The sequence below is a fragment of the Danio rerio genome, chromosome 23 (assembly GCF_049306965.1).
Source record: "Danio rerio strain Tuebingen ecotype United States chromosome 23, GRCz12tu, whole genome shotgun sequence".
In the NCBI taxonomy this organism is placed as follows: Eukaryota; Metazoa; Chordata; class Actinopteri; order Cypriniformes; family Danionidae; genus Danio; species Danio rerio.
Window position 1 is genome coordinate 37,090,939 of NC_133198.1, and position 27,985 is coordinate 37,118,923.

Here is a 27,985-nt window from a genome sequence, read left to right on the forward strand (position 1 = left end):
ATATTAACGTCTTGCCATGTTTGACTTAGGAAATGTCCAACTTTTCATCTTTTGTTTCATCTGCCAGATCTTAACCAATAAAAGCTTTTATATGTATATTTATATATATATATATTTTTATCACACTTTATTAAAACCCATTAAAACCCATGAAAGTCCCACCCATCAGTGGTGATCTCGCCCTCATTTGTTGTAGGATTTTAGTCGTTTTTGAATCTGCCACTATGCTGACACATAGGCATTTGTAGCTCCACCCTCTTTTGAAGAGAGCACAATCTTATTTGAATTCAAAGCGACAGTCACCAAAATAGCACAATTAGAATCAAAGCCTAAAAGGGGCCGTTTCAAAGAGTTACAAAACATAATTTGTGGGGTATTTTAAGCTGAAATTTCACATACCCTCTCTAGGGACATCTATTTTACATCTTGTAAAAATGGGCATTAAAGGGCCCCTTTAAATGCAGAGCAGCCTTTAAGGACCATTTCATTCTCATAGAAAACATGGAAAGGGGTTGTAGGTGACTAAATAATGACTTTTTAGCGCACAAAACCCTGTCTTAACATTAGCGATAATCTTAGGAAAAAATGAAATTACTAAAGCACAATATAATTTTTATTTTGCACAAGCTGAAAATAGTTTTGTGTGTTCATTGTATCAGAACCTGAGACAGCTGTTTTAACATTTGCTCAGTATTGCTGGTGCTTAACGGCTCATTAAAAGCATTAATAATTAAAAGCAGTAGTGCTTAAACAGCCAGACATTTTTCTTATGTGATGTGTAGAATTAGAAAGATGCAGGCTATTAAAGGGGTTATACTTTTTTATGTTCTCAACCATGATTTTTTTAGCATTTATTGTTGCTGTGTGAGCATGAAAAAAATCTAGAGTCACTTCAAATGAAGCTCGTCACTATTGCCTGCCTTCCCAACTCTCACAAACCCTTTAATTGTAGTCCTGAGTATGATGCACACATTTCAATATTTAACTAATTCCTGTAAAGGGCATTTCTAAGTGGCCGAGGGTGAATGTACAGTCTGCATCTCAATGCTGTGTAAATTCACAAACATTCACAATTGTATTTTAGTGCTGGACAATATAGAAAAAATCGGACATTGCGTTATCTTGTTTTTCTGTGATATATATTGCGATATGAATGCAGTTTCATACAGATCTCTTAAATAGCTCTATTTGGAAAGATATTATTGCAACGTGTAGTTAATTTTTTTGAAAGATGCACATCAGCAATGATGAGGGCTATGTGACGAAGGCTGCACCGGACCATAAGCGTGCGCTAGTCTTTAGGGATTTAGGGGCCTTATGCAATTTCATGTATGGGGCCCTAGCATTGAAACTCAATACATTGTCTTTCTCTGTAGATTATTATTATTATTATTTTTCTTAGTAATTTTTCTTTTTTTGTAAATTAACTGCATGTTAAAAATATATATTTAAAGTGGAGCCTATCTTCCTAATGTGAAATTAAATACAGTAATAACATTAAAATGTTACTGGTTGTAGACAGATTTTACAACACATGATTAAAAATTATATGAAAATTTTTAAAAGAGCTATATGATTAATATAGGCTTCCTGGCATTAGTCAGGGCCCCCTAATTCCATGGGGCCCTAAAAGGCTGCTTATCTTTCTTATTGGTTAAATCCAACCCTGCTTGTACAGCTATCTTTGTGGGAACTTCCCATAGATGTAATGATTTCTATGCTGTAAAGACTGTATATTCTATACCCCAAACCTATCCCTAAACCCAACCCTCACAGGAAATCTGCTTTTTACATTTATAAATACTTAATTCTGTGTGATTTATGAGCCATTTTTATCTTGGGAACCAAAAAATGGCCCAAATGATGCATCGCTATACTTTTTGAGGACATTTGGTTCCTACAACATTAGGAGTAAAAGCTACACAGTCACACAGGGAAATTGAGTGTATTTTAAGCTGAAACTTCACAGAAACGTTTTTGGGACACCTGAGGCTTTTATCATTTTGAAAAAAAAAGGCATAATAGGAACTATTCAGCTGCATTTAAATAATTCATAATCCAGAGATACCAAAAGTCTCTTGGGATAACTGGATAATACTCTGCTTCATTTTTCATCGTTTTTTGTTTTATTATTGTATTGTTGTTTTGCAAATTGGGAGAACATAAACATGTACAAGTACCCCCCCCCCCCCCCCAATAATGGTTGTAGATCACGGAGATCTTGATATGTGCAAATTATATCAAACACAAAAAAGCAGGAAGCACTTTTTAAAAGTGCCTTCCCAAGACACGTTTCAAATAAATTTGCATTACAAAGGTTTGGAACCGGTCTGAAATGCTTATATTTATGGAAAAAATCAGTGCTTTTTATATGTTAAAGATTGCAAAATAACATTACCAGCAATTTTCTGCATCATTATATTTATTTTTTTATCATGTTTATGCTCATTGTATTCTAGCAGTCATGCAGAGGTTCATCTCATAGTTAATATCCTCGTTGTTTGTTTCAGAATGAAGAACGCTTCAGGATGTCTGCCGAACAGTTCCACGCTGCTGCAACCAGGAGCGAAGCCAATATAAAGTAAGAGTTTACAAAATTGTCACCTAATCATAATGTAAATCTTTTATACGATTAAAATGAGCACAGTGGCTTAGTGGTTAGCACTGTTGCCTCACAGAATGAAGATTGCTGGTTTGAGTCCCAGCTGGACCAGTTAGCATTTCTGTGTGGAGTTTGAATGTTGTCCCTGTGTTATCATGTGGGTTTCCTTTAGGTACTCCGGTTTCCAGCACAATACTAAGACATGCAGTATAGTTAAATTGTATGGACTGAATTGGCTGTAGTGTATTAGTGTGTGTGTGAATGCGAGAGTGTATGGGTGTTTCCTAGTACTGGGTTGCAGCTGGAAGGCTCTCCGCTGTGCAAAACATGTGATGGAATAGTTGGTGGTTCATTTAGCTGTGGCAACTCATGATAAATAAGAGACTAAGCTGAAGGAAAATGAATGAATTAGCTATAGGGAGAGTTTTAGAAAGAGGATTTAAATTCATTAGCTAGTAAAATTAGACACCCAAAGTAAGCAAACTTAAAAAAAAAAACATTATTTTTTTTTTAGTCAAGTGGGTGTAAAAGTGAACAGACCACAAAGTTTGAAGTTCCAAGATTAAAAAGTTGATTTACCAAACAAACATGCCTGAAAATAAAAAAATGCTGATTTTATTCTGGCTTTATAACAACCTCATAATAACCTTGACTTTCTTGAATAGAGACTGTTTTTTTAGTGCCTTGAAGATGTTTCATTAAATTAATGATCATGTTGGCGGCAAGGTAAGCCTTTCTGCGGTCTTCTAGTTTACTCCCTGAAATAGTCCATAATTGATGATAGGGTCAGAAGCACCGCACCGTCGCAGCCTTGCTCTGTTGCTTTCAAAGGAAGGTGGCCTGGTTTCTATGGAGATGCTTCGTTTCTTTCCCATTTCAACAAATGGTGGAATGAAAGTAGGTGGAAGGAGCAGAACATGCCAGGATGTGTCTCCAGATTCTCATTAACGTAAATGCAACATTCGAAGATCCCTCCCCTGGACATCAATTATTATTCTTTGGCATCACTTTCATGCTGAGGTTGCTATCGGTATTTTTCCTTCCTCGCTGAAGCAGGTTATGGAATTGGCCAGGTTGAGATTGATTAATTGATTAACTGTCATCATCCCACTAACACTGACTAATCAATACCAACTATATATTTTTGCAATGGTCTAAGACTTTTGAATGCACTTTTTACCATAATTTTTGTAATTTTATGTTATGTTATGTTATGTTATGTTATGTTATGTTATGTTATGTTATGTTAGGTTGGAAGAGTAATAGATTAAAAAACATGAAATGTCACCCTACAACCTGCAGGACCTTTTACGGTTACATTTTTAAACGTAATATTGTAGTCTAAACCTAAAGCAATCATGTTTAACTGTATATATTTTAAAGGCTTAATTTAGATTTTCCATTTATGGTGAGGGATTTTTGATAGATATTACTGAGCAACAGTTATTTATTAATATGCAACAAGGATACTTATCAGAGTTGTAAAGGATAATTTGCTACAGCAATCCACATGTAAAATTTTGTTTAGATGTTTTTTAGAAGCTAAATTCAAATCAAATACCACCAAACTGCCAATACTACTTTAGAATTGTGTTTACTTTACAAATATTGTCAAAAGTGTGAAAAACAAAATACAGTTAATGTTCCTCAAAACAGGGGGCGACCTTGTATAGTCATTAATGTTAACTGAATGTCATCTGGTGGTCATGTTTGGTACTGCAGCCAAACAAAATCTTACTGAAAAGTTTTATTGAACTATTTTCGCTTCAATCTGACATCTAATGTCGTTAAATTGTGGCCAGGCTTAAATCTTTGCACCAAAGCAATGAAGATTGACATTCATTTAAGTTAAACATGTTATTTTCATGTCTATGTTCAAAAAATTTTTCAATCTGAAATTGTGTACTTTCATACTATGTAGTAGGGATGGGGAGTCGACTCCAAAAGAGTCGATTCCTCAACTTTCAATGGACCAAGCACTGAAATCGACTCCAGGACAGGAATGGACTCCTAGAGTCGAGTCTGTTTTTTAAAATCTTTCTGAATGAAGCAGTTACATGCTACAGTTATAATGCTTATTCTCGAGCACGATGATGACACTTTGAATGAGTGATAACACGTTTCATGTTTAAATAGTATAATAGTTAAATAAATAATTAAATTATATAAATAGTGCTGCTGATCGAAGTTTGCTTTCACTTTTAAATTCCTATGAAGCACGTACACCTCTTGCACTTTGCCTTTAAAGGATTTTGGTTTGGATCTGCCTGCAATGTCAAGCTTGCTGTGTTATAAATGAAATGTAGCCTATATGTATATGTCTGAATTTGGAGGAATTACGGATACTATTGGTGGATTGACATCTTAAATTAGCACTGCAGGTAAAATTAGGATGCTATGTTGTGTTGTAGATGTAGATGTTATATTGGCTGCTGCTATATGCACAAGTAAAGGTTGATAACTATTTTTTTTGAACCACAGATGATTTACTGCTGGTTTTGTCTGACCACAAGAGAGCTGCACAGTGTAAAGCTGCAATTGACGCAGTAGCATTGTGTAAAGCACGATATGATACAGCATGTTTAATCCTTGCGCTATTTTAATTGAATGTAAATGGAGTCGATTACGGAATTGATTCCACCAACTCCGAAATTAGGAGTCGAGAATCATAGTCGACTTCAAAAAACCCAGAAATGAACACCCCTACTATATAGTATGTGAAAACCAGATTCTTAGTATTGGAAAAACAGTAGGCGAGAAGTTCCTGGATGACCCAGTGTCACATCCAATGGACTCTAGGCTATCCCATGATGCCAAGCGAGAGAATGGGAGTAAAGTGATGCAACCTTTTACATCAAGTACCACCTCAGAAAAAAGTGTCTCTCCAAGTACCACCATACATCACAGCATTAAAATAAAGTAGTGTAGTAGCCTAATTAATCAGCTACTGCTATGCACAGTAAAAAACAAGGCAGATTTATTCCTAATAAGAAAGTTTAATATGGTCATCTGATCACATTAGTGTTTTCAACAGGTCAAAGGGTTAAATGTGTGTTCATTTTATTTCTTATATTATTCAGTGATTACTTTACCTCTAGCCCACACATCACCACACTTTGAGAATCACTGCTACTGCATATGTAGAACATACTTTACTAACGGTCGTGTAATAAATTCAAATACCTATACTAGTAGTAGCCGACTTTGGACACATCCATAATATGTTCTACTATACAGGAAATTTTGTTCTCTGTGGGTTTAAATGAATCTCCAGCTGCTGAAATGAATGCAGATTGTTTGTAGCTCATCGTGACCTCATCGCTGTCCCAGAGCTGTTTACCATTCACAAAGGCTGAGGAGCTTTCCCTTTTTTATTTATTTATTTTTATAGCGTGTGTCTTCTTCTCCTGCATGGTGGTTGGTCTGTTCCTCTTTCTGGCCACTGTCCTTATCTCTAGCTCAACAGTGCCTGTCCACATTTCAGCCGTTTAGCTTCCACATGTATTTTCCCCATTTATTTTCTCCATAGGCGTTTCAAGATTCATATAAGAAATCTTAGCCATTCTGAGAAAAATCATAGCATTACTAGATTTGTTTTTCTGAGAAAAAGGGAATAAAAATAAAAACAGAAAAAAATAAAAATAAAAATTAGACCACAAAATAAAAGTCCTTGGCATTTTGGGCAAAAAAAGTAACATTTATTATTAATAATTAAAGTAACACTTTGTTTTGAATGCTAAAAATATACACAGATGGTTTAAAATTTAGGGGTTTGGTGTCAGTTGTATTTGTTTTAAAAAAACACAGCAGAGATGTATGTAATCAATTAGAAATTACATGATTGACTTAACTGTAAAAGTTTAGTAAAGCTTTAATTTTTATTCCTCTGTACATTAAAATATACTGATTTAATGACTGTCATTTATTTTCACAATAATTTACAGGTGTATCAATGAGAAATGACAGTAAATGACATCAAAACAATAAAAGTAGCTTTACTCTTCTATAGATTAAAAAAAATATATGTATAAATAATAATGACATACATTTTTATAATGATTTAAAGAAGACACACACACATACACATTTGATAAATCAATATTTAGAACAAAAAATGATATGAAGACCTATTATTAATCTGGGGTTGCCACAGCGGAATGAACCGTCAACTTATCCAGCATATGTTTTACGCAGTGGATGCCCTTCCAGCTGCAACCCAGTACTGGGAAACACCCTTACAATCTCATTCACACACATACACTACAGACAATTTAGCTTACCCAATTCACCTATACCACATGTCTTTGGACCTGTGAGGGAAACTGGAGCACCTGGAGAAAACCCACTCAAACTTGAGAACATGCAAACTCCACACAGAAATGCCAACTGACCCAGCTGAGGCTCAAACCAGCGACCTTCTTGCTGTGAGGCGATAGTGTTACCCACTGCGGCACTCTGCTGCCTATACCCCATATATTTACAAATTTAAAAAAAGTATAAATAATAATGATCTACAATTTTAGAATGATTTACAAAAGACACACACACACACACACACACACACACACACACACACACACACACACACACACACACACACACACACACACACACACACACACACACACACACACACAGATAAATTACATTGAGTAAATCAATATTTAGAACAAAAATGACATAAAGACTCTGGTTTTATAAGTATGTAAAAGATTTAAATATTAAAAGACCTAATTAAAGGTCACATTGCAGCTTCAAAATGCATCTTAATAAGATTTTTTAAATGTATTTTTAGGCTCAATAGTTCGGCTCAGTCAGTTTAAAAAAAATTGCTTAATTGCTTAAAAATACTTCAGATATAAATAGCCTTAACAAGTTTGCACAAACTAGGGTAGAAATGTAACGTTCAGGAAATAACATACTAGTCAGATGAATCCAAATGCAAGTGATATTTAACATTTAGTCAAAATGCTCAGTGAGCAACAAGTGCAAAGTGTCCAGCATTGGGATTGGGAAGTAACAGAATCAGTAAGTAAACAAAAGTGTCCAAAAGTGCACCAGATCAATGAGAGTCCTGACGAGACACAGAGAAATCATGAACAAGAGTAACAAACTGACAAATTATGCACATAACTATCGCTTCTTAAATAGGTGGAGCTGAGTACTAAGAGCTTGGCTGCCGGCAGAACAGCTGATTCTAGTTAGCGAGTCACGTGATCAAGACAGCACACAACAGAAGCATGTGGAAGAAAGCAAAAAACAATCCCACGTAACAACATGACAGAAAGAGCACATGCATCATCAACCGTGATGAGAAGATTGTTAATTAATGTGCTTTGCAGTTATTTTTGTAGGCTTTGACAAGCTTTCGATATACATTTAATATATTATTAATGATTTCCATTTTTCAATTTTCTCCCACAAATTTCTTATGAAACATTTCTATAGCCGATATTTCAGAGCCTGCCTATTATTGTTATTTTTCTTCTTCTTTTTTTTTTGCCTGTAGCTAGTACATATATAGCTTACAGACTTTACTAGAATCAAATCAAACAAAATCGGCATATATTCAGGTTGCCCAAGCTAATGTGCACTCGAAAGGAACGAGATCACGACACCAACCTAATGTCTGGCTGTTCTACATGATCATTCTCTGCATAATGCTTTGTGAGATCAAGCTGCTTTTCTAAAGTAATTCACAACTTGGTCTTGATAGCAAATCTCCTCCAGAAATGACAAAAAAATAAAAGTTTTTTTTTTTTACAAGTTTGTGGGCGTTTGAGTAGTTGCTATCATGTGATGTACGTTTGACAGGATGGACTGTACCTCGTGTTCGTTTCATACAGATTACAAAACCAAAACATTTTTGTTTTCAAGTGCACTTGGTTATTTAAAAGCACAGATTTCAAGCTTTATTTGGGTATATTTCTTATATTCATGAAGCAAGTATTCACTGAGATTCCAGTGTGTTTTTATTTTTTAAACACAAAACTGTCATAAAAGCACATGTCTGGTCTGAGCTTCTACCACGGAGAATCGTCAGTGCATCTAATTCTTCGATCGATGATTGCCTCTTGCAGGGCCGGCCCGTAGTATAGGCAAATGCTAAGGGCGCTGTACATCCAGGGGGGCGCCAAAAATGAGCGCGGTTAAGTTGGTTTTGTTTTCGATATTCCTGACACATTCAGTTATAGACGGCAATAACTCAAAAACCTCTTACTCTAAAAACATCTTAAGTGTGTTTCCTACAAAAAGACAAAGCTGTTTATGTTTCACAGCTGTCATTTCTTCTTCTTTTTTTTTTTTTTTGCTCGACATTACGACCACTGCCCTCGCAATATGCATTTAGCTGGGAGAGCTTGCGCTGAGAGAAGCTCTCAGTAAGGGACCGTCGGAAAAGTGATTCTTTTTTTTCTTTTTTTTGCTCCGTCCTGTTTTTCTCCCCACTTTATTTTAAACACAGATAATTTTCTCTTAAATGAGCACAAACACTTACTAAATTAGTTGGATGCTTTCATTATAGATCTGTGCATTCTTACATTAACACCTCTGTTATCAAACAAACACAATGAGAGATTCATTTGCTGCTCTTCACTAAATAACTATAGTAACTTTAATCAATATGCAAATACAAATAGATTTTATAGCTTTATTTAATTTCTGTATAGGCCATCAATTTTAATAGGCTAAACCTTTTTATATTATTGTCAATATTTTCTAATGTTTGCTATGTATTCTCTCATTTGAAGCTATTTATTGTCCCATTTTTTTTACATTCCAACGTTGACAGATTGCTAATCAATAAATAGCCTTAGTGCTATCTGTTAGTTTTAACGTTCGCCAATGATATGGAAGGGCATAGATGTTATGGAAAAAAGTAATAGTAATGTAACTACCCTCATCATTCCTTCCTCAGGCAAATGTGTAAATATTAGATCTATTCAGCAATGACGTTAATTGCATTGGCATATTTATCTGACGTTTTCCCAGCTTGTAGTAGTCAATCAAAAAGCTATTTATTACTATGCACTGGCAGTGGAGTTTACTGCGATGTGACGGGGCGCCACCTGAAATCTTGCCTAGGGTGCCAAGTTAGTTGCCAGGCCTGGCCTATTGTACTAGTAAGCGGGGCTTTATTCGCCATATAGACCTCTACACTTTTCTTTTTTCAAAACTATACAAGTGACACACCTTGTGTATTCTGTAGTCTTAGATAGAATCCGGCAGTTCATCCTGTTTCCATGATAACAGGTGAATGTCTTTACATGTCATTCCCATTTTACACACCTGCTATTTTTGATCAACCTCAGAGCTTGTCTTTGGTCTGTCTTGAGTGGTTTGTACATAATAAAAAAAGAATGATTTTTTTCAGACATTTTGAAAATTCATTTTCTTCAGGAACCCTTCTGTTAAGTCTGGCTGTTCACCCGAACCCCCTGCAGAACAAAGCACTCTGGGTTCCTTTGTGCGTTAGCTAATTTCTGGGAAAGGAGGGCAATCATTCAAAATATTAAAATCCTCAAATTCACCAGACGACTCTTAAAATTGCCTTTATGTTTGACAAAACAAAAATAACACTTTTGACCGTTAAACCTGCAGATGGCTTGTGACTAATTCTCTCCCAGCATGCTTTGTGCTAGATTTAAAGAGGGATTTAAAACGATAATCTGGCAAGGCCGTCCCAGTGTGTGAGGTATCGTGTCGCGCGGCAGCACGGCATTGAGCTCAGATCTTCAGATTTGCGTGTGTGTAAGTGTTTGTGTTAGCTTGTTTTCCTCTCCTGTCCCTCTCAAGTCTCACAGGTTTTGCACCAGCTGTTGGCGAGTGCCAGTCGTAGGTGCGAAGATGGCAAAGAAGCTAGGGCTTTGAGGTTATACAAACGATGTTGGCACCTGGGTAATGAGCTTCACTCTGGGGACGCCTCATCTGCCAATCAGAGCACAGAGGAACATCTGTACATGACTACTTCAGATTCTCTGTGTCTTTGTTGGTCGCGTATGACCTTGTGCTTTTACGAAAACAGCTGAGCTGAAAGCAGACTGAAGCGTCTCTTTAAATTCCACATGAAAGAGTGTTCCCAATCGTTTTTGCTTTTGTAATGAGATGTGATTTTTGAGAGACACAAGGAAAAAAAAGTGGGTGGTGGCTGGCAGTACAGAGCCAGATTGCTGGAAATGAAAAGTTGACAAGGAAGCTTGGTGACGTCCAATCAAAATTGATTTTGAAATAATTTTGCAATAGTTTTTGCAAAGCATTAAATTTATTCAAAATTATAAACATTATATATAGTTCTATAAAGGTAATATCACATGAGTAGCAGTGCGAGATGGCTGTAAATCTGCACAGGTGGGAGGTGTATGCTGGCTCTAGGTCGCAGGCTGAGTGCCTTAGCGCCCCACCAATGACAATATACAATATATGCTTTTATACAACAGTTTGCATAATCATAATCATGTTTAAAAAAAAAAAAAAAAGAAAATCAAACATGAAGAATCTCATAACCCTTTTGTTTGAGGAACTATTTTTTTTATACACATCTGCAGCTGAGTTCAGAACAGCAGAAGCCGTTGCTACTTCACAAATGTCACTTTAGAGCTCTTATTTGAATGATTCTCTAGCGTAATATCTAACATGTTGACAAAACATGTGGTTTCACTGAAATTTTAAGTTTATAAGGCCGAACGGCATGAAATTCCATCAGTCTACCGAGTTTTCCCTGTATTTTTCTGTTCCAATCAGGCATATCACAATAATAACCTCTGAAAAAGCCAAAGCAAAGCAAACACTACTAGATTATTATGGTATAAATACAGCACTACAAAATACAAAAGAGAGAGATCAACTTAGAACTTACCCGTTCTATAATGATTTGTTCAGCTGTTTGTTAAAGAGTTTTTCTCCCTCCAAGGACTTATTTTGTGATCTCTGTCACCATTTTGTGGCAGAACGTCAACCGCAAATTTCTTTGCTTTACTCCATATGACAGGCTGATGGCCACCAACACTAAAATAGGCACTATCCTTATAAATAAACTGCATAGTTGCAATCTAAACAACTATGTCTTTGCCTAAAAAAGCCTCAAAAGTACATTATGTTGTTCAATAGCTGCGATAATTGTCAACTGTAGCAAGATTATTCCTCTGCTTGTAACTCTATGTGGGCGGAGTAATACACAAGAGTGAAGAGGCTGTAGAATTGCAGAATATTGCACAGCTATTAGCCAATCAGATTTGAGAACCAGACAGAACTGTTGTATAAATACATAGAGTTGGACAATTTAGGAAAATGTTTTAAAAATGAGTTTTTATAAAGTTATAAATTACTTAAAGCAACATAAAATCTAAATTAAATTGTTTAAATTAAAAACAAATAGTATTTAATGTAAAATAAATATTAAATAAATAATATAATAATAAAAGAATAAATAAATATATATATATATATATATATATATATATATATATATATATATATATATATATATATATATATAAATGTGATTTGTATTTATTATTTGTATATTTAAAAAAATAAATATACAATAAATAACACAAAAGAGGATTAAAATAAGAAAATAAAAATGCAGTAATCATTTTCAAATAATTTGCCATGAAGGTTTTATTTTGATGACATGACATACATACATTGACTGTTTTTGATATGACTTCTTTCTTTGTTGCCAATGAAAACAGTTAGCAGAACATGTTGAACCAGTTGCTTTTCAGGGCAACACTGCTGTGTTTCTTTTCTGAAGGAAGCCTTTTTTTGTACTTTCGGTGATTGAATAGTTCATTCATTAAAATAACTGCTTGCGTTGTTTCTCAATGAATCAGACATTTTGAACAAATTGTTTGAATGATTAAGTCTATGAGTCACTCATTTAGACTGTGTTAGTGCTATGTTTATCCACAACAAGCCTACATCAATAAATATACCAGCACAAAAACACACTTAGCAAAATTTTGTTTAATTATTGTCACTGAAAAATAAAAAAACAACAACTAAAACATTGAGATTTGATCAAGACTTGATATGAACAGTCATACAAAGTCACATCAGAATACAGGATGATCTTATGATAGAAACATTATGTTGAAAAAAAGTCAACTAGAGTTTTTTTTTGTCTGAATAAATTAAAATATTTGGTTAAGAAATAACTACATTTGTTTTTTTTTTTCAAATTCCATTGATCCAACCAGGCCATTACAAAAAAATCTTAATGTTTAACCCTGTATAAGTCTAAAATCTCATTCATAATAGTCTTAAAAGGGTCTTAAGTCTTACATTTGACTCTATGAAACCCTGGAATAATGATATTTCCCCAAATAGAATTTGTTTTGTGTTTTTAATCAATTCAGAATCAGGAAAAGGCATTAACGAAGTCAAATTGAATTAAAAATTTGACTTCACAAAGACTAGAAATTGATAATCCGTTCTTTTTTTTTTTTTCTAGTTTTCGCACTAGCTTAGGTACAGCTTGTTCTCTTCAGCCAATCCACTTGTTGGCAGTTATATTTCCAAGAGCTTTAGCAAGCATTTTTGCAGTTCTACCTATGTGGAGCTGATGTTTTAATCCTGGTTTTAATCCCTGAGGGAACGGCAGCGGCCAGACCCCCGACTCCTGGAGCATGACAAGGCCGCCGTTTAATCCTCACCCTCCTCACTGTTCAGGTTGAGGATCTCTCTGTCGTTCGCCCCTCCAACACATGAAACCCCGTGGCCAACCAGCCCCGTTCCCTAGCGAGGAGTACGGTGGATCTGATAACTCAAATTGAAAATGCCTGCTGAGGAGCTGCGATCCAGCCAGGCAAACTAGCGAACCTACGGGGCTGTTAAGAAACTCAGCTGGACCTGTCAGTCAGGGATGTAGACTAGGCAGTGCAGATGAGGACGTGCGGGTTTGGGTGCACCGCAAGATGTTTGGATGTGTTTGCTAATGCTGAGAATCACTGCATGAACTTGTTGTTTATTCAAAGAGAATAAATCTCACTGAGAAATGTCCGAGTCACACAACAGAACAGATTCAAAACAAATCGTTTAGGTTTATTTTGCTTAAAGAATGTTATTTTACTTTTAATAAAGAGAGAAATTTAAATATTACAATGCTGTTATTCGTTGAAATACTGTACAAAATTGTATTGTATAGTTATAGAAAATAAAAATATTGAAACGCATATATTTGTAGGAGATTAAAAGATTCTTGCTAAAAAGCCTAAGGCAAACTTGTGCAATAATCATGCTGTCTAATGCAGGCATCGTGACAAGCAACACCTGTAAGGTGGATGGATTATTTCGCGAAAGAAGTGCTCACAAACACAGATTTAGACAAATATGTGAACCGCATTTGAAAAAAAAAAAAAAAAGTTTGGATCGGTTCAGCTCATAAAAAATGGCCTCAAAAACAGTAGTGTTGTGTTTATATTTTCATGGTGTATATATTAAGGCTGCACAGTATTGGAAAAATCTAAAATTGCACCTTTTCCATATTTTTTATGTTACAGCCCTATTCCAAAATGGATTAAAGTAAGTTATTTCCTCAAAATTCTACACACAATACCTCATAATGAGAATGTGAAAAAAAGATTTTTTGAAATTGTTGCCAATTTAATAAAAATAAAAAACCTGAAAAACTACATGTACAAGTATTCACAGCCTTTGCTCAATACTACATTGATGCACTTTTGCATCAGCAATTACAGCCTCAGGTCTTTTTGAATATGATGCCACAAGCTTGGCACATCTGTCTTTGGGAATTTTTGCCCATCTCCTTTGCAGTATCTCTCAAGTTCTATGAGGTTGGATGGGAAACGACGCTGTACGGCCATTTTCAGCTCTTCAGTTGTTCAATAAGATTCTTTCACATACCTTTTGGCATATTCCAGACGGGGAGTGGCTTCCGTCTGGCCACTCTACCATGCAGGCCTGATTGGTGCATTGCTGCACAGATGGTTGTCCTTTAAGGTTCTCCTCTCTCCACAGAAGAACACTGGAGCTCAGACAGTGACTAAAGCCCGACTAAAACATCACACATAAGTAATCGTCTCACCTAGTGTGAGATTTCTGTCAAATTTGATTTATTAGACACTAGGGATGTAACGGTATCAGAATTTCACGGTACGGTAATACCTCGATATGAATGGCACGGTACGGTATTTATTGAATAATTTACAGGAAAAACAAAACTAATGAAAGACTCGAAAAAAGTGCCAAAGTTTACCTTAGCACTGAAAATATCAATGACATACAAATTAGCCATCTATCTGTAAGTTTTGAAACAGGAACTTACATTTTTCAATTTTAATAACAAAAAACTATTAAACCATGTATAAAAATAAAGTTTCAATTTAGTATTGTTGAAAACTGAAAACCCATTGTCTGAAAACCCATTGTCTGAAAACCCATTGTTAAATTGTGCCTTGTAAACAATCTGCAATAAAATTTAGTGAACAAAGGACTAAACCATGTAAAAAAAAAAAAAAAAAATGTAGATCCAGGAGCAATTGTTGCCCATTTCTGATGACAAATCCTATTAGAAGGCACAATATACTTTTATTGTGAATCCGAAATACATTATTTTGGGTATGTTTTATTGTACATTTCAGATACACTTCCTCCTTGTACGCTTCCATAATAAGGCAGGGCTTGTTGTAGAAATCACCAAGTGAATCTCTGACCTAAACCCAATCAATATTGTTGCCAAAAGCAAAATCGAGAAAAGTGCTCTGGACCAACCTTCACCAGACTCAAACCCTAGAGCTTTGCATCATTAGCCCCTTTCACACATACAGACCTTTCCGGAAAATTACCGGCAATTTTCCGGAAAGGTGTGTATGTGTGAACAGGTCCTTTTTGAAAATACCGGAAAGAGAAAATTTTCCGGAAAGAGAAGTTGTAACATTACCGGTAATTTGCCGGAATGCTGCGCTGTGTGAATGCAGAAGCAAGATTGCCGTAATAAGCGCGTCCACGTCTAGAACGGGCTGATGTGAGACACCTGCTTTAGCCAATCACAACAGTCAGACGCATTCACGTGCGCGCGGTTTATGAGAATAAAAGCCTTTGAATATTTTTTCCAGACACCTTTAGCTGCTAGATGTTAGTCAGATAATGTTAATATGTTCCTTCTTAATGCTGTGTAAATAATTATCGATAAAATGTTTATGATAATCCGTTGTTTGTTTACCTTTAAGCTTTGCGTGTGCCCGTGAGCGCCCATAGCGCCAGCACACACACATATCAAAGTGTTTCCCTATGTTTTCATTAGAGTTGTACTCAATACTGATCCATCCGAAGAGTTTGTAATGTAGTCAAATGTTTACAAACACAAGCGCAGCCGTTTAGAGGTCATTTGTGGTGAATGATGTCAGAATTTACCGGCATTTTGCGATGGATGTGTGAATGCTCTTTTCCGGAAAAATTCCGTAACGTCCTCGCCTGTGTGAACAGCGTTTTTTTGAATATACCGGTAAAGTAGTTCCGGAAATTTTCTGGATATTTACCGGTATCACTGTGTGAAAGGGGCTATAGTATAACACACTTCAAAGTGGTCTACTGAACAAACTGACCAAAACTTATGTTTAAGTACAGTTTCAAAAATAAACAAAACGTGTATTTTCAATTAGTCTTTGTTGGCTTTTTCACAAATTGGTACTGTACAGTGCCTTAATGTCTTTACGTCATGTTTTGTTTTTGCATCGATATGTGTTCGTCGTTATTTTTTTTAGGTGGGCAAATTTAGTTTTGTTAAAACACACAAAAAGTAACATTCAGTGTTCAAACAGCATGAGTTTAAGTAAATAGGATCATGTTATTATTTTAGCTGTACTATCTCTTTAAAGGATGAAGCAAAGTTTTAAAAAAAGGAGCAAGAAATGGATCTGGCCAGCGTCATGGTTGGTCTCCCTTCCCAGCAAACTTCCCTGTGCTATGGCAGCCAATTATATAGCCTTAGCCAGGCATTTGTTGTTTTGCGATGGATGTTGTTTGCGGTCTCTCAGAGGAAAGGCCCTCATTAGAGGAGCTGTTGGCTGGAAGGGTGGGTGGAGGTGTGGGACGACTATACTGTGGGTCATGAGTCTTGCTTCAGCACAGCCAGAGTGCAGCACATGTTCAACTCTGGCGCAACCCAAATAAAAGTCCAGAGCAGCTGTGTTTTTATCACACAGAATAGGTTTATCACACATGCCAGAAATGTATGGTTTGGATTTTAACCATTATTTTCTATTTCAATTCTCTCACCATGATCGCTTTGCTTTATTTATTCAGTTGAATCAAAGACTTTATTTGCCTATGATGATTCATTGATGTCATCAGGGTCCAAATTAGACATTAGCCCCTTTCACACATACACATCTTTTCGGAAAATTACCGTTTTTTTTTTTTTTTTAGGCAAGGTGTGTATGTGTGAACAGGCTCTTTTTGAAAATACCGGTAAATTTGTTCTATTTTCCGGAAAGAGCAGTTGTAACACTAACGGTAATTTGCCGGAATGCTGCGCTGTGTGAACGCAAAAAGAAGATTGCCGGAATAAGCGCGTGCACGTCTAGAACGTGCTGACGTGAGACGTCTGCTTTAGCCAATTAGAACAGTCAGACGCATTTACGTCCGTGCGGTTTATGAGAATTAAAGCCTTTGAATATTTTTCCAGACACATTTAGCTGCTAGAAATTAGTCAGATAACGTTTATATGTTCATCTTAATGCCAACTGTGTAATTATCGATAAGATGCTTATGATAAGCTGTTGTTTGTTTACCTTCAAGCTTTGCGTGTGCCCATAAACAGTATATGAGCGCCAGCACACACACATATCATGTACATCTCGACATGCGAAAATGTTTCTCTACTGTATGTTTTCATCGAAGTTGTAAGTTCCGGTAAAGTCATTCTGGAAATTTTTCATATATTTACCGGTATCACTGTGTGAAAGGGGCTATTGATGATCAGGGTGTGGGTCAAACTTTTCAGTAATGTTAGTTTGTGTAATGCTTCAGTAAATCAAATGTATGTATTTATTTAAATTACATCTAATTTATAAATAAACACATTCAGGTTTTCAATGTTTTGTGGGATATTTGGTGTATTCTGACCTACAGCATCTTCTGATTAGCTATTTCAGAGGTTACTGTAGGTCAAACGATACAAACCAAGCAGCTAATTTTGCTTTACATTTAGGCTATATGTAGAAACAAACACCTATTTTGCATGAAAAGTGTTACTTTGGATATCATTGGTGTTCTAAATTTGCCGGTTTCAGACTGTTGAATGAGTTTTTTACTCACATAGACTGATTGGCGTGATTGTGTATTAACAATGGTATGAACCCTTGGTGGTCAAATGTGTTAATAATATTGTCTATTATTTTAATTATTCATATTGTTATTAAAATACAGATCAGAGTAAATTATTTATCACTATTTAAAGGACTATTGTGTTACAGGATAAAACACTGCACTACTTTTTTGTCAACGTCAAATCAATGTGATATAGATTATATGTAGCAGGTCAATAAATAGTATATATTGCATTATATTGTCTGCTTTCATCCATTTTATCACAGCAGAACATTTGTGTATTCGATTACCTAACAAATGCTTTAGTTTCTGAATGAATCCATGCTTGGAATGAATCAATTAAACCAATTATTGAGTGAATTCTCTCCTTGATAAAGAGATTCATTTACTCCATTCCTAAACAAATCACCTGTTTGAACAAATGCAATTAATTAATGAATTCTTCCAAGTGATACTTTTTAGTTTTTTTAATAATATTATTTCATTCAAAACTATTTAATATTTACATATTGAATAAAAAAACATTACAGGGATTGAGTCAAAAAAATCACAACATTGTGTTTAATTTAATTAGAATAACGTATGATCACATACACTTGAAGTCAGAATTATTAGCACTCTTGAATTATTAGCCCCCTGCATATTTTCTCCTAATTTCTGTTTAATGGAAAGAAGATTTTTTTCAACACATTTCAAAACATAATAGTTTTAAGAACTCATTTCTAATAACTGATTTATTTTTTCTTCACTATGATGACAGTAAATAATATTTTACTAGATATTATTTAAGATACTAGTATTCAGCCTAAACTGCAATTTAAAGGCTCAACTATTAATTATTCAAGTTAGGGCAATTTGGCAAATCATTGTATAACAATGGTTTGTTTTGTAGACTAATGAAAGAAATATATAGCTTAAGGGGGTTAATAATATTGACCTTAAAACGGTTTTTAAAAATGAAAAAAACTGCTTTTATTCTAGGCAAAATAAAACAACTAAGACTTTCTCCAGAAGAAAAAATATTAAAAGAAATACTGTGGAAAAGCTATTTGCTCTGTTAAACATCATTTGGGAAATAAGTTGGGGCTTTGGCACCCTTATTGAGGATGGAAGCGAGTGCTGGTTATTCACTCCCTCCACCTACAGTCTCTGCCAGTGCTGTGACTCGAATCTACGACCTTTGGATCACAAATCCAATTCCCTAACCACTAGGCCATGACTGTACTATAAAAAAGTAAATTAAGTGGTTGATTCCAGGTGTACTGAAAGTTCTAATATAGTACGAACGTGTGATTTTTAGAAAGGCAATTGATCGCTGCTGCTTAGTGACCTCTTGTCTTGCGGACATGTCAGACAGCTCCCGCACCCCAACAACCCCTCACCCTGTCACACCAGACTAACATCTCCTCTCTACACCTGTCTCCACACGGCGGGCCGGAGGTTACAGAGGCGCGCGTGACTGTCTAGCTCCATGCAATGATTGACTAGAGGCGAGAGAACTGACTCCTCAGCATTTCAGAGACCACTGGCCCAGAGAGAGCTGCAGAACTCTGGCCCGCCGCTCTAGCAAACGCGAACCCCAGATACGGCAGTAATTATCAGCTTTGTCAGATCACTCCGAACACTTTCTCTTTCTTCTTCCCTCTCTCTCTCTCTTTATCTTATCTACTCAGACATTTTTGTCCTTTTAAAATCATGGCAAACACTGTAAAAACGCTGGGTTCCACACAATCGGTTTGTGTTGGGTATAGCATGAAGAAAATAGGTTGTTAGATTTATATTTTATTTTTTTTAAGTATATTGAACATGAAACAATTAAGTTGTCCCCCAAAAGAACCTGAAGAATTGAGTGCTGTTTTGACTCATACATTGTTTTTTGAGTGCTAATATTGCAGTAAAGACAATGCATCAATATTCCTAAGTTTCAAAATGGCCAGAGTTGTTGTTCCTAATAAAAGATGGATGAGGACTCTACTGTATATAAACCTCAGGTTGAGAAGTGCACTGGGAATTTACAATGGAGGATCATTCAAGGGGCAATAGGTACATATAGGGATGAGCATGTGGCACACCTGAATATGGCTCTGAATGGACTATGTAGTTTTTTGTGAGGAAAAGAAAGATGTGTAACATTAGCTAATAAAGTGCGAGAGATTGGAAAGTAAGGTGATTAGAAACTGGTTTAGAGAATCTAAAAAATCTAATTAAAGTTTTCTGATTAATTTTTATTGGAGGAATAAACAAAGAGAGAGAAAAAATGGGTGTATTAAACTACCTGATAGGAACTGCTAAACTGGCCCATGGAAAACACTGATAAATAAAGGTTTACAATTAGCAGGGAGGTTAAAGATTGAATTTGCATATTATCAGTTGACATATTTCAGTGTTTTTGTGAAATATGGTGTGCTATTGAAGGGTTATGAGAATCAGCTTGTTTTTAATGTGGAGCATTTGTTTTTTAAGTTTGAGAGATTGGAAAGTATGTTTAAGCTGCCTAGAATTGGGTTTAGGGAGTTGAAAGAATTTAGTTTTGATTCGTTCTGATTCTGTTTTTATTGGAGGAATAAACTATACATTTTCAAAAAGGAAAAAAAAAAGTGTTTATTAAGTTGCCTGATTGGGACCACCAAACTGGTGGTGTGGAAAACCCAGAAAATTAAAGTTTTACAATTAGCTGATGCACATGTAGAAATGTTAAAGTGGTTAATAGCAGAGAGGTTAAAGATTGAATTTGCATATTATTAGCTGACATATTTATATGTTTTTGTAAAATAGGTTGTGTTAATAGTACATGAGAGTCTGCTTGTTTTTAAAAGTGAAAAGCATTTAATGCTGGAATAAATTTGAACATGCATTGTTTTTTTACTTTTACCACGCTATGGTAGACATTGCATGAAAGATTAGGTCATGAAAAATTTACTTGAAAGTCCTTAAAAAAATTCATGGAAAAGTCATGGACTTTTAGTAGTAAAAATATGTATGAACCCTGAATATTACTTTTTTAAGTAATGTGTAGGCCCACACAGTATCTGCGCGCACAGATTTCCTCAGATTTTTAGCCCATCATTGAGTCTAATGTCTAATGTGTAAATTTATATTTATTCATTTTTTTAAAAAACTTTTAGTAATAATATTGACTAATGTGAAAATGTTCATTTGATTTATTTACAATACAGTTTGTAAAGTTATATTTTCTGTCTTTTAGTAGATATATTAAATAAGATACTTGCTTTGTTTATTAATCGTAAAAAAAATATATAATTTTTTATTTCATGTATTAAGTTTATAGTTATGATACTCCTAAAATCATTTCACATAAATCTGCAGTTTTTTTTTTTTTTTTTTTTTACAAAATTCTGCAGATAATTTTTTTTTAGCAGATTCTGTATGGCCTAGTAATGAGTAAAGTATTGCATTTCTTTAAAAAAAGTTAATAATAATAATAATAATAAAAAGTAATATTTGAGTTACTTTAAAAAAATGTAACGCAAGTTACTTTTAATAAATCTGCTTTAAAAAAAAAAAAAAATATATATATATATATATATATATATTTATATATATATATATATATATATATTTATATATATATATATATATATATATATATATTGCGGAATTAAAATGAAGCTAGCCACGTTGAATCACCCACTCAATGAGAGAACGCATTCATTATTTTGAACGCATGGAAGAAAAGGAAAAAGGGATTGTCTTATTGGACAGTGATTTTACTTAACGAATAAGACAAAAGTACAAAAGTGACAAACACACTGCTTTAAATGTTCAATTGTCTGTACATCCGACATTATAGGTCTGGGGTCAGGAAGTTCTCAGAAGAAAACATTATCCTACATTATTATTATTATTTATGTTTTATCAAAGGTGAATGTAGGTTTTGCAGAGCGTTATTAATTGCAGAGCTCCTCTATTTAAAAAAAAAAAGAAGCTCTGAAAGAGATGCAAAAGTACTTCAAAAGTGACATAACACATTACCATGAAAAGGTACTAAGTAATGCAACTAGTTTTGTTTTTGCGGAGTAAATCAATATTGTAATGAATTACTTTCAAAAGTAACTTTACCCAACACTGCTAACAACTACATCATTAAGAATCTGAAATAAATTGTTCTAATAAAAGTATTGTTAAACCTCACTCTCTCTCTCTCTCTTGCCCTGTCAGGTTTAGTGAAATATAGTGTCTTTGTGAAATATAGTGTGTTAGGGAATGAGCTTGTTTTTAAATGTTCTTTTTTGTAATTTTCTTGACAACTGGTGTATTTTAACGACTACACAGTTAAGAATGTGGAGTCAATTGTTCAAATAAAAGTATTGTTAAACCTCTCTCTCTTTCTGCCTCCCATCCTGCTCTCTCGCCCTGTCAGGTTTAAGTGGGGCCCATTGCTGCGAGAAAAAAAAAAAAAAGGGGGAAAAAAAAGCCCACCGGCCCCTACAGGTGAGATTGGACAGGAGGGTGGAGGAGGAGAAGGGAGGAAGAGCGTGCTCAGTCAATTGAAAAGAGAGCGAGCGAGCCGCTGGAAGCAGAGTCGAGCAGATAAGACCAGCTTCTCATCTGCCAGCTGAGCTCCAGCGAGGTCAAGGCAACGGCGCTTCTAATCTAGTTAATTTTAGACCCTCGATTCGGAAAACATGTCGAGCCGAACTCTCCGCTGATAAAGCCTCGTGGCCTACGTGTTCTATCAAGTTTGATTTTGTGTTTTTGTGTTCTTCCTCATGCTATTATTTGTTTATCTAGCTTTCTCAAGCATTCAGACGGTAATCCGAGTTGGAGATTTCCGTAGTGCGGTAATTTCCAAAGTCTTGTTTTCTCTCTTATCAACAAGAGCTGATTGGAAATAATTAACGAGCGTGTGGAAGCTAAACCTCCGCTCAGTCTTTTGGTATCTACCAATTCTCAGCTAGCGCACAGCTCCTTAGCATCAGAATAATGAGCTTGTCTCTCCGAGTTCCGAGCACATGCTCCTACACACAGACTGTGTTTTAAGCTAATTTAATCTTTTGTAGTTGCTTTTTTTTTCCTTCTTTGCATTTCATTTCCATATTTTTTTAAATTGCGCTTTGTGCGTTTCCGCCTCGGAAAGGTTTCTGAAGTCGCGCTTTGTTCTGTAGCACTCTGCTCCGTTAAGGAGATTACGAATAATAGACGAAATTCCGGTAATTAACATTTAATCTTTAAGCGCGGCGTTATTTATTTACAGATGTGAAACGAGGAAACGAGCGTCCCTTAAACAGGCACGGCTTGTGCTCTTCAAAGCCGAGCAGTTCGTAAGCAGCTCAGCTAATATTTTTATTAAAGACCTCACCTTCAATTTGGTTCAATTCTGTTCAGCCCGGGTTTGAGCAAGCCAATTTTCTGCTTCAGACTGCTTTAATAAACCCTCTGCTCTATCTGAAGCCTCCGCCGCTCCTGATGAAGGCAGTTTTATTTTAAATTAAAGGCGAGTTTCTTATCTTCCGGAGCAAAGAATGTCACTACAGTAGTCGTTTCTTCCTTTTGCGGGGTAATTAAAACCAAAAAAACGGTTTCGGTGGGCTGATAAAAAACAGGATCTGATACAAACGTGCGCAGATGTGCCATTGAAGGAGGTTTATTTCCCTCACTCTTTGCTTCAATCTGGTTTACCCTGCTTGGAAAGGAATCGACGTATCTCAAGCAAGTCAGTATGATGGCAATCGTTGATGATTTAATTGAACTTGCAAGTGAAACCTTAGCCGGATTGTGCCTTTAAATCGCCTTTCAATTAAGCGGGATGTCGATCGTCTGAAAGCCGCAGTTGCTGTGAAGCTGGATGCATGGATTCACTTTGCCTAATCAGTCCAGTGATATCCTACATGACACCCGGCTGTAGCCCAGCTTTCGTCAGCTTGACGGACAGAGTTATTAGCTTGATTGGATAAACTTCTCTGTGAAACCTGGCTTTATTGGCTTAGGATATGTTTTGAATGAAGATTTGAGTCAAATGAAAGTCCATTTAATCAGTCAAGCCATCAGTCATGTTTGTGGCCTGATGCCTATAGGTACCTAACAGACCTTTTTTAAATCATTTTATTTTATTTTTTAATGAATGCATACGTTATTTAAATCTATGATAGCTGTTAGTTGGTGCATTATTATTTTGAATGAGTAGGTTTTGTGGTTGCTGTTTTATTTTATTCAGTAAAAATGTTTTGCACATCCATACTTGATGCAAATCATAAACAATATTTTAAATTGATACTTCATTTTTATTTTATTAATCCATACATTATTAGATTCTATGATAGCTGCTATTGTGGTTATTATCTTGTGTTTGTGTTATTATGATTAGGTAGGCTTTGTGGTTGCTGTTTTATTTGATTTAATAGTAATGTTTTACACACCTATACTTGATGCAAATCATAAATAATATTTAAAAATTCATATTTCGTTTTATTTTATTTAGTTTTAATTTATTTTGTTATTGTTATTTTTTAAATGTATAGATAATTATATGATTCTATTATATTTTATTTAATAAAAATATTGGGCTTCATGGTGGTGCAGTGGGTAGCACGATCGCTGGTTTAAGCCTTGGCTGGGACAGTTGGCATTTCGTGTGCAGTACCCGTGTTGGCGTGGGTTTCCTCCGGGTGCTCCAGTTTCCCCCTAAAGTCCAAAAACATGTGGTATAGGTGAGTTGTGTAAGCTAAAATAGTCCGTTGTGTATGAGTTAATATTTGTGTATGGGTGTTTCCTAGTGATGGGTTGCTGGATATATTGGCGGTTCATTCCACTGTGGTGAACCCAGAATAATAAAGGGACTAAGCCGAAAAAAAAATTAATGAATGAATAAAAATTTTTTTGCACAGCCCATACTTGATGCGAATCATAAATAATATTTAAATTTAATATTTAATTTTTTTAAAAAATATTTTTTAATGAATATATACATTATTTGATTCTATTAATTTTATTCCGTATGAATGTTTTGCACAGCCCACACTTGATGCAAATCATAAATAATATTACATTTTAAAATGTTATTCTATTTATTTTCTATTTAGTTTTTTTTTAATGAATAGATAATTATATTACTATATTATAACATTTTATTGAATAAAAATGTTTTGCACAGCCCTTGATGCAAATCATAGATAATATTTCAAATTAATATTTTATTTCTATTTCTATTTTACTTATTTTATTCAATAAAGATTTTTTACAGCCCATACTCGATGCAAATCATAAATAATATTTGAAATTCATATTTAGTTTTATTTTATTTTATTTAGTTAAAAAATATTCAAATGTATTATTGTTGTTGTTATTTTTTAATGACTAGATAATTATATGATTCTATTATATTTATTTTATTTAATAAAAATGTTGGGCGTCATGGTAGTGCAGTGGGTAACACGATCGCTGGTTCGAGCCTCGGTTGGGTCAGTTGGCATTTCTGTGTGGGGTTTGCATTTTTTCTCCGTGTTGGCGTGGGTTTCCTCCGGGTGCTTTGGTTTCCCCCACAAGTCCAAAGACATGTGGTACAAGTGAATTAGGTAATTTATTTTATTATATTAATATATTATTTATTTATTTATTTAATCAATGCGCTCATTATTTGACTCTTCAATAGCTATGCATTTGTTATTTTGATTGGATAGGTTTTGTGGATTTCATTTATATTTTATTGACCAAGAATGTTATGAACAGAGCCCATACCTGATCAATATCATAAATAAAAATTGAAATGAATTCAATTTAACAACAACTTTGAATTTCAATTTTGGCATCAAGACTAATTAACCCAACTAGACAGAATTCTTTTTTAAATTACATTACTATTCTGTGCTTTAATACACATTTTTAAATGCTTTTTAGCAACACTACCTGCAGAGAAATCCCTCCACACATTATCACAGCCAATAACCGTCAGTTAAGCAGTCATTTCAACAATGGCTGTTCAGATTCGCGTTATTAGTTTGATTGAAGGTGTTTGTCTGAAGTGAGGATGAATGACAGGTTATTTGCAGCTCTCTCTTTCTTTTTTGCCTTCAGGGTCTACTGTACAGATATAAGAGGAGTTTTGTCGGGTCTGTTCACCCCCTCCACCTCCTTCCCACTCGCTGGGTTATTTATCATAGTTGTTCTAGTCACTGCCACTCTTGACATTGGTGTTATTAATGAATATCCACTCTGCCGGTAATTCAGTTTAACCTGTCTCCCCGCATTCATTCATTTCACTAAACCATCCACGGGAAGAGCAGAATTGAGGGAGGAGGGAGGGAAATGAGTGAGTCATGCGACTGTATTTTACCGCTGAGTCGCTTTTCTGGTTGCGCTTCATATAAAATATTTACTGTCACTCCATGCACGATCCTGCTAGGATGTGTATTAGAGTTTTCCTCTGCCTTTGCTGTTACATAAAGTTAGATAAACATCGGCACATCATTTTATTTTGAATATTTGTATATAATTTTAGGAAGATTCCCTAAAAATCCTAAAAATCATTTTTTTTTACAAGTAGAGTTGCTCAAGTCATTATTAATGTGAAATTACTTACAGCAAAAGAAAATACAATCACTGGCCACTTTATTAGGTACACCTTACTAGTACTCTGTTGGACCGCCTTTTGCGTTTAAAAATGCCTTCGTGGAATAGATTCAACAAGGAACTAGAAATATTCCTCTGAGATTTTGGTCCATATTGACATTATAGCATCATGCAGTTGCTGCAAATTAGTCGGCTGCACATCCATGATAAAAATCGCTCGTTCCACCACATCTCAAAGGTGCACTATTGGATTGAGCTCTGGTGACTGTGGAGGCCATTTAAGTACAGTGAACTCATTGTCATGTTCAAGAAACTAGTCTGAGATGATTCACGGTCTATAACATGGCACGTTATCCTGCTGGAAGTCAGAAGATGGGCCCACTGTGTTCATAAAGTGATTGACATGGTCAGCAACAATATCCAGGTATGCTGTGGCGTTGACACGATGATCAGTTGCTACTAACAGGCCCAAAGTGTGCCAAGAAAATATCCCCCCCACCATTACACCACCACCAGCAGCCTGAATCATTGATACAAGGCAGGATGGATCCATGCTTTCACGTTGTTGACGCTAAATTCTGATCCAACCATTCAAATGTCGCAACAGAAATCAAGACTCATCAAACCAGGCAACATTTTTGTCAGTGAGCCTAATATAGTGTACCTAATATAGAGTACCCTTATAGGTGTACCTAATATAGTGGCCGGTGAATGTATAGCTGTTTGTTTTTTTTCAATATCCTGCAGCCCTGTTTTTTTGGGTTACAATGTTTTCATCTGTGCTTTATTTTATTTTGTATATTTTTATAGAATTTTACGCAGATGCACTCCCCTACAAAATTATCCAAATCAATGTAAAATGATGAATATTTTCCAAATATAGTTACTTAAGTCATTATCATTGTAAAATTTGATTCATATTGCAAAAATTGATTCATTAATTTTCCTTCGGTTTAATCTTTTATTTATCAGGGGTATCTACCGAGGAGTACGACTTTCACACACCAATTTAGTTCATCCAATTCACCTATAATGCATGTCTTTGGATGGTGGGGAAACCGGAGCACCCGGAGGAAAGCCATGCGAACATGGGGAGAACATGCAAACTCCACACAGAAATACCAACGGGTCCAGCTGGGACTTGAACCAGCGGCCTCCTTGCTGTGAGGTGACAGTGCTAATCCCTGAGCCACCGTGTGTTAAATATGAAATTAAATATCGTATAGTTTTTGGAGTCTTTGTAATTAAAGGATTGTTGAAATTAACTCACTGACGTCTAATATTTTTTTGCAGGGCACGTAATGTGGAGCCAGTGTGTTTAAACCTACAAGCTCAGATTCTGAACTGCTATAGAGAAAACCGTGAGCAGACGCTTCAGTGCTCAGATCTGGCCAAAGAGTACATGCAGTGCATCAATGCAGCTAAGAAGGTAAGAAACAAGGAGATGCAGCTGCATTGAAATCTTTGATGACCTTGGTTAATTTACTTGCATTAATACACTTTTCAAGAAGGCATTGATAAACTGAATAGAAAAAATAGGAAATAATTCAATAATTTAATTAAATG

The 27,985-nt window shown here is 35.3% G+C and overlaps 1 protein-coding gene across 3 annotated transcripts in view; it reads left to right on the forward strand.

Moving 5' to 3' along the window:
- chchd6a (coiled-coil-helix-coiled-coil-helix domain containing 6a) overlaps nucleotides 1–27,985 on the forward strand; it is a 135,398-nt gene that overhangs the window by 64,106 nt on the left and 43,307 nt on the right. For all 3 annotated transcript variants that reach the window (XM_005162311.5, XM_005162312.4, NM_001005584.1), the window contains 2 exons: nucleotides 2,511–2,581; nucleotides 27,713–27,848. In XM_005162311.5, the coding sequence (XP_005162368.1) occupies nucleotides 2,511–2,581; nucleotides 27,713–27,848 (207 nt within the window). The remainder of the gene's footprint in view (nucleotides 1–2,510; nucleotides 2,582–27,712; nucleotides 27,849–27,985) is intronic.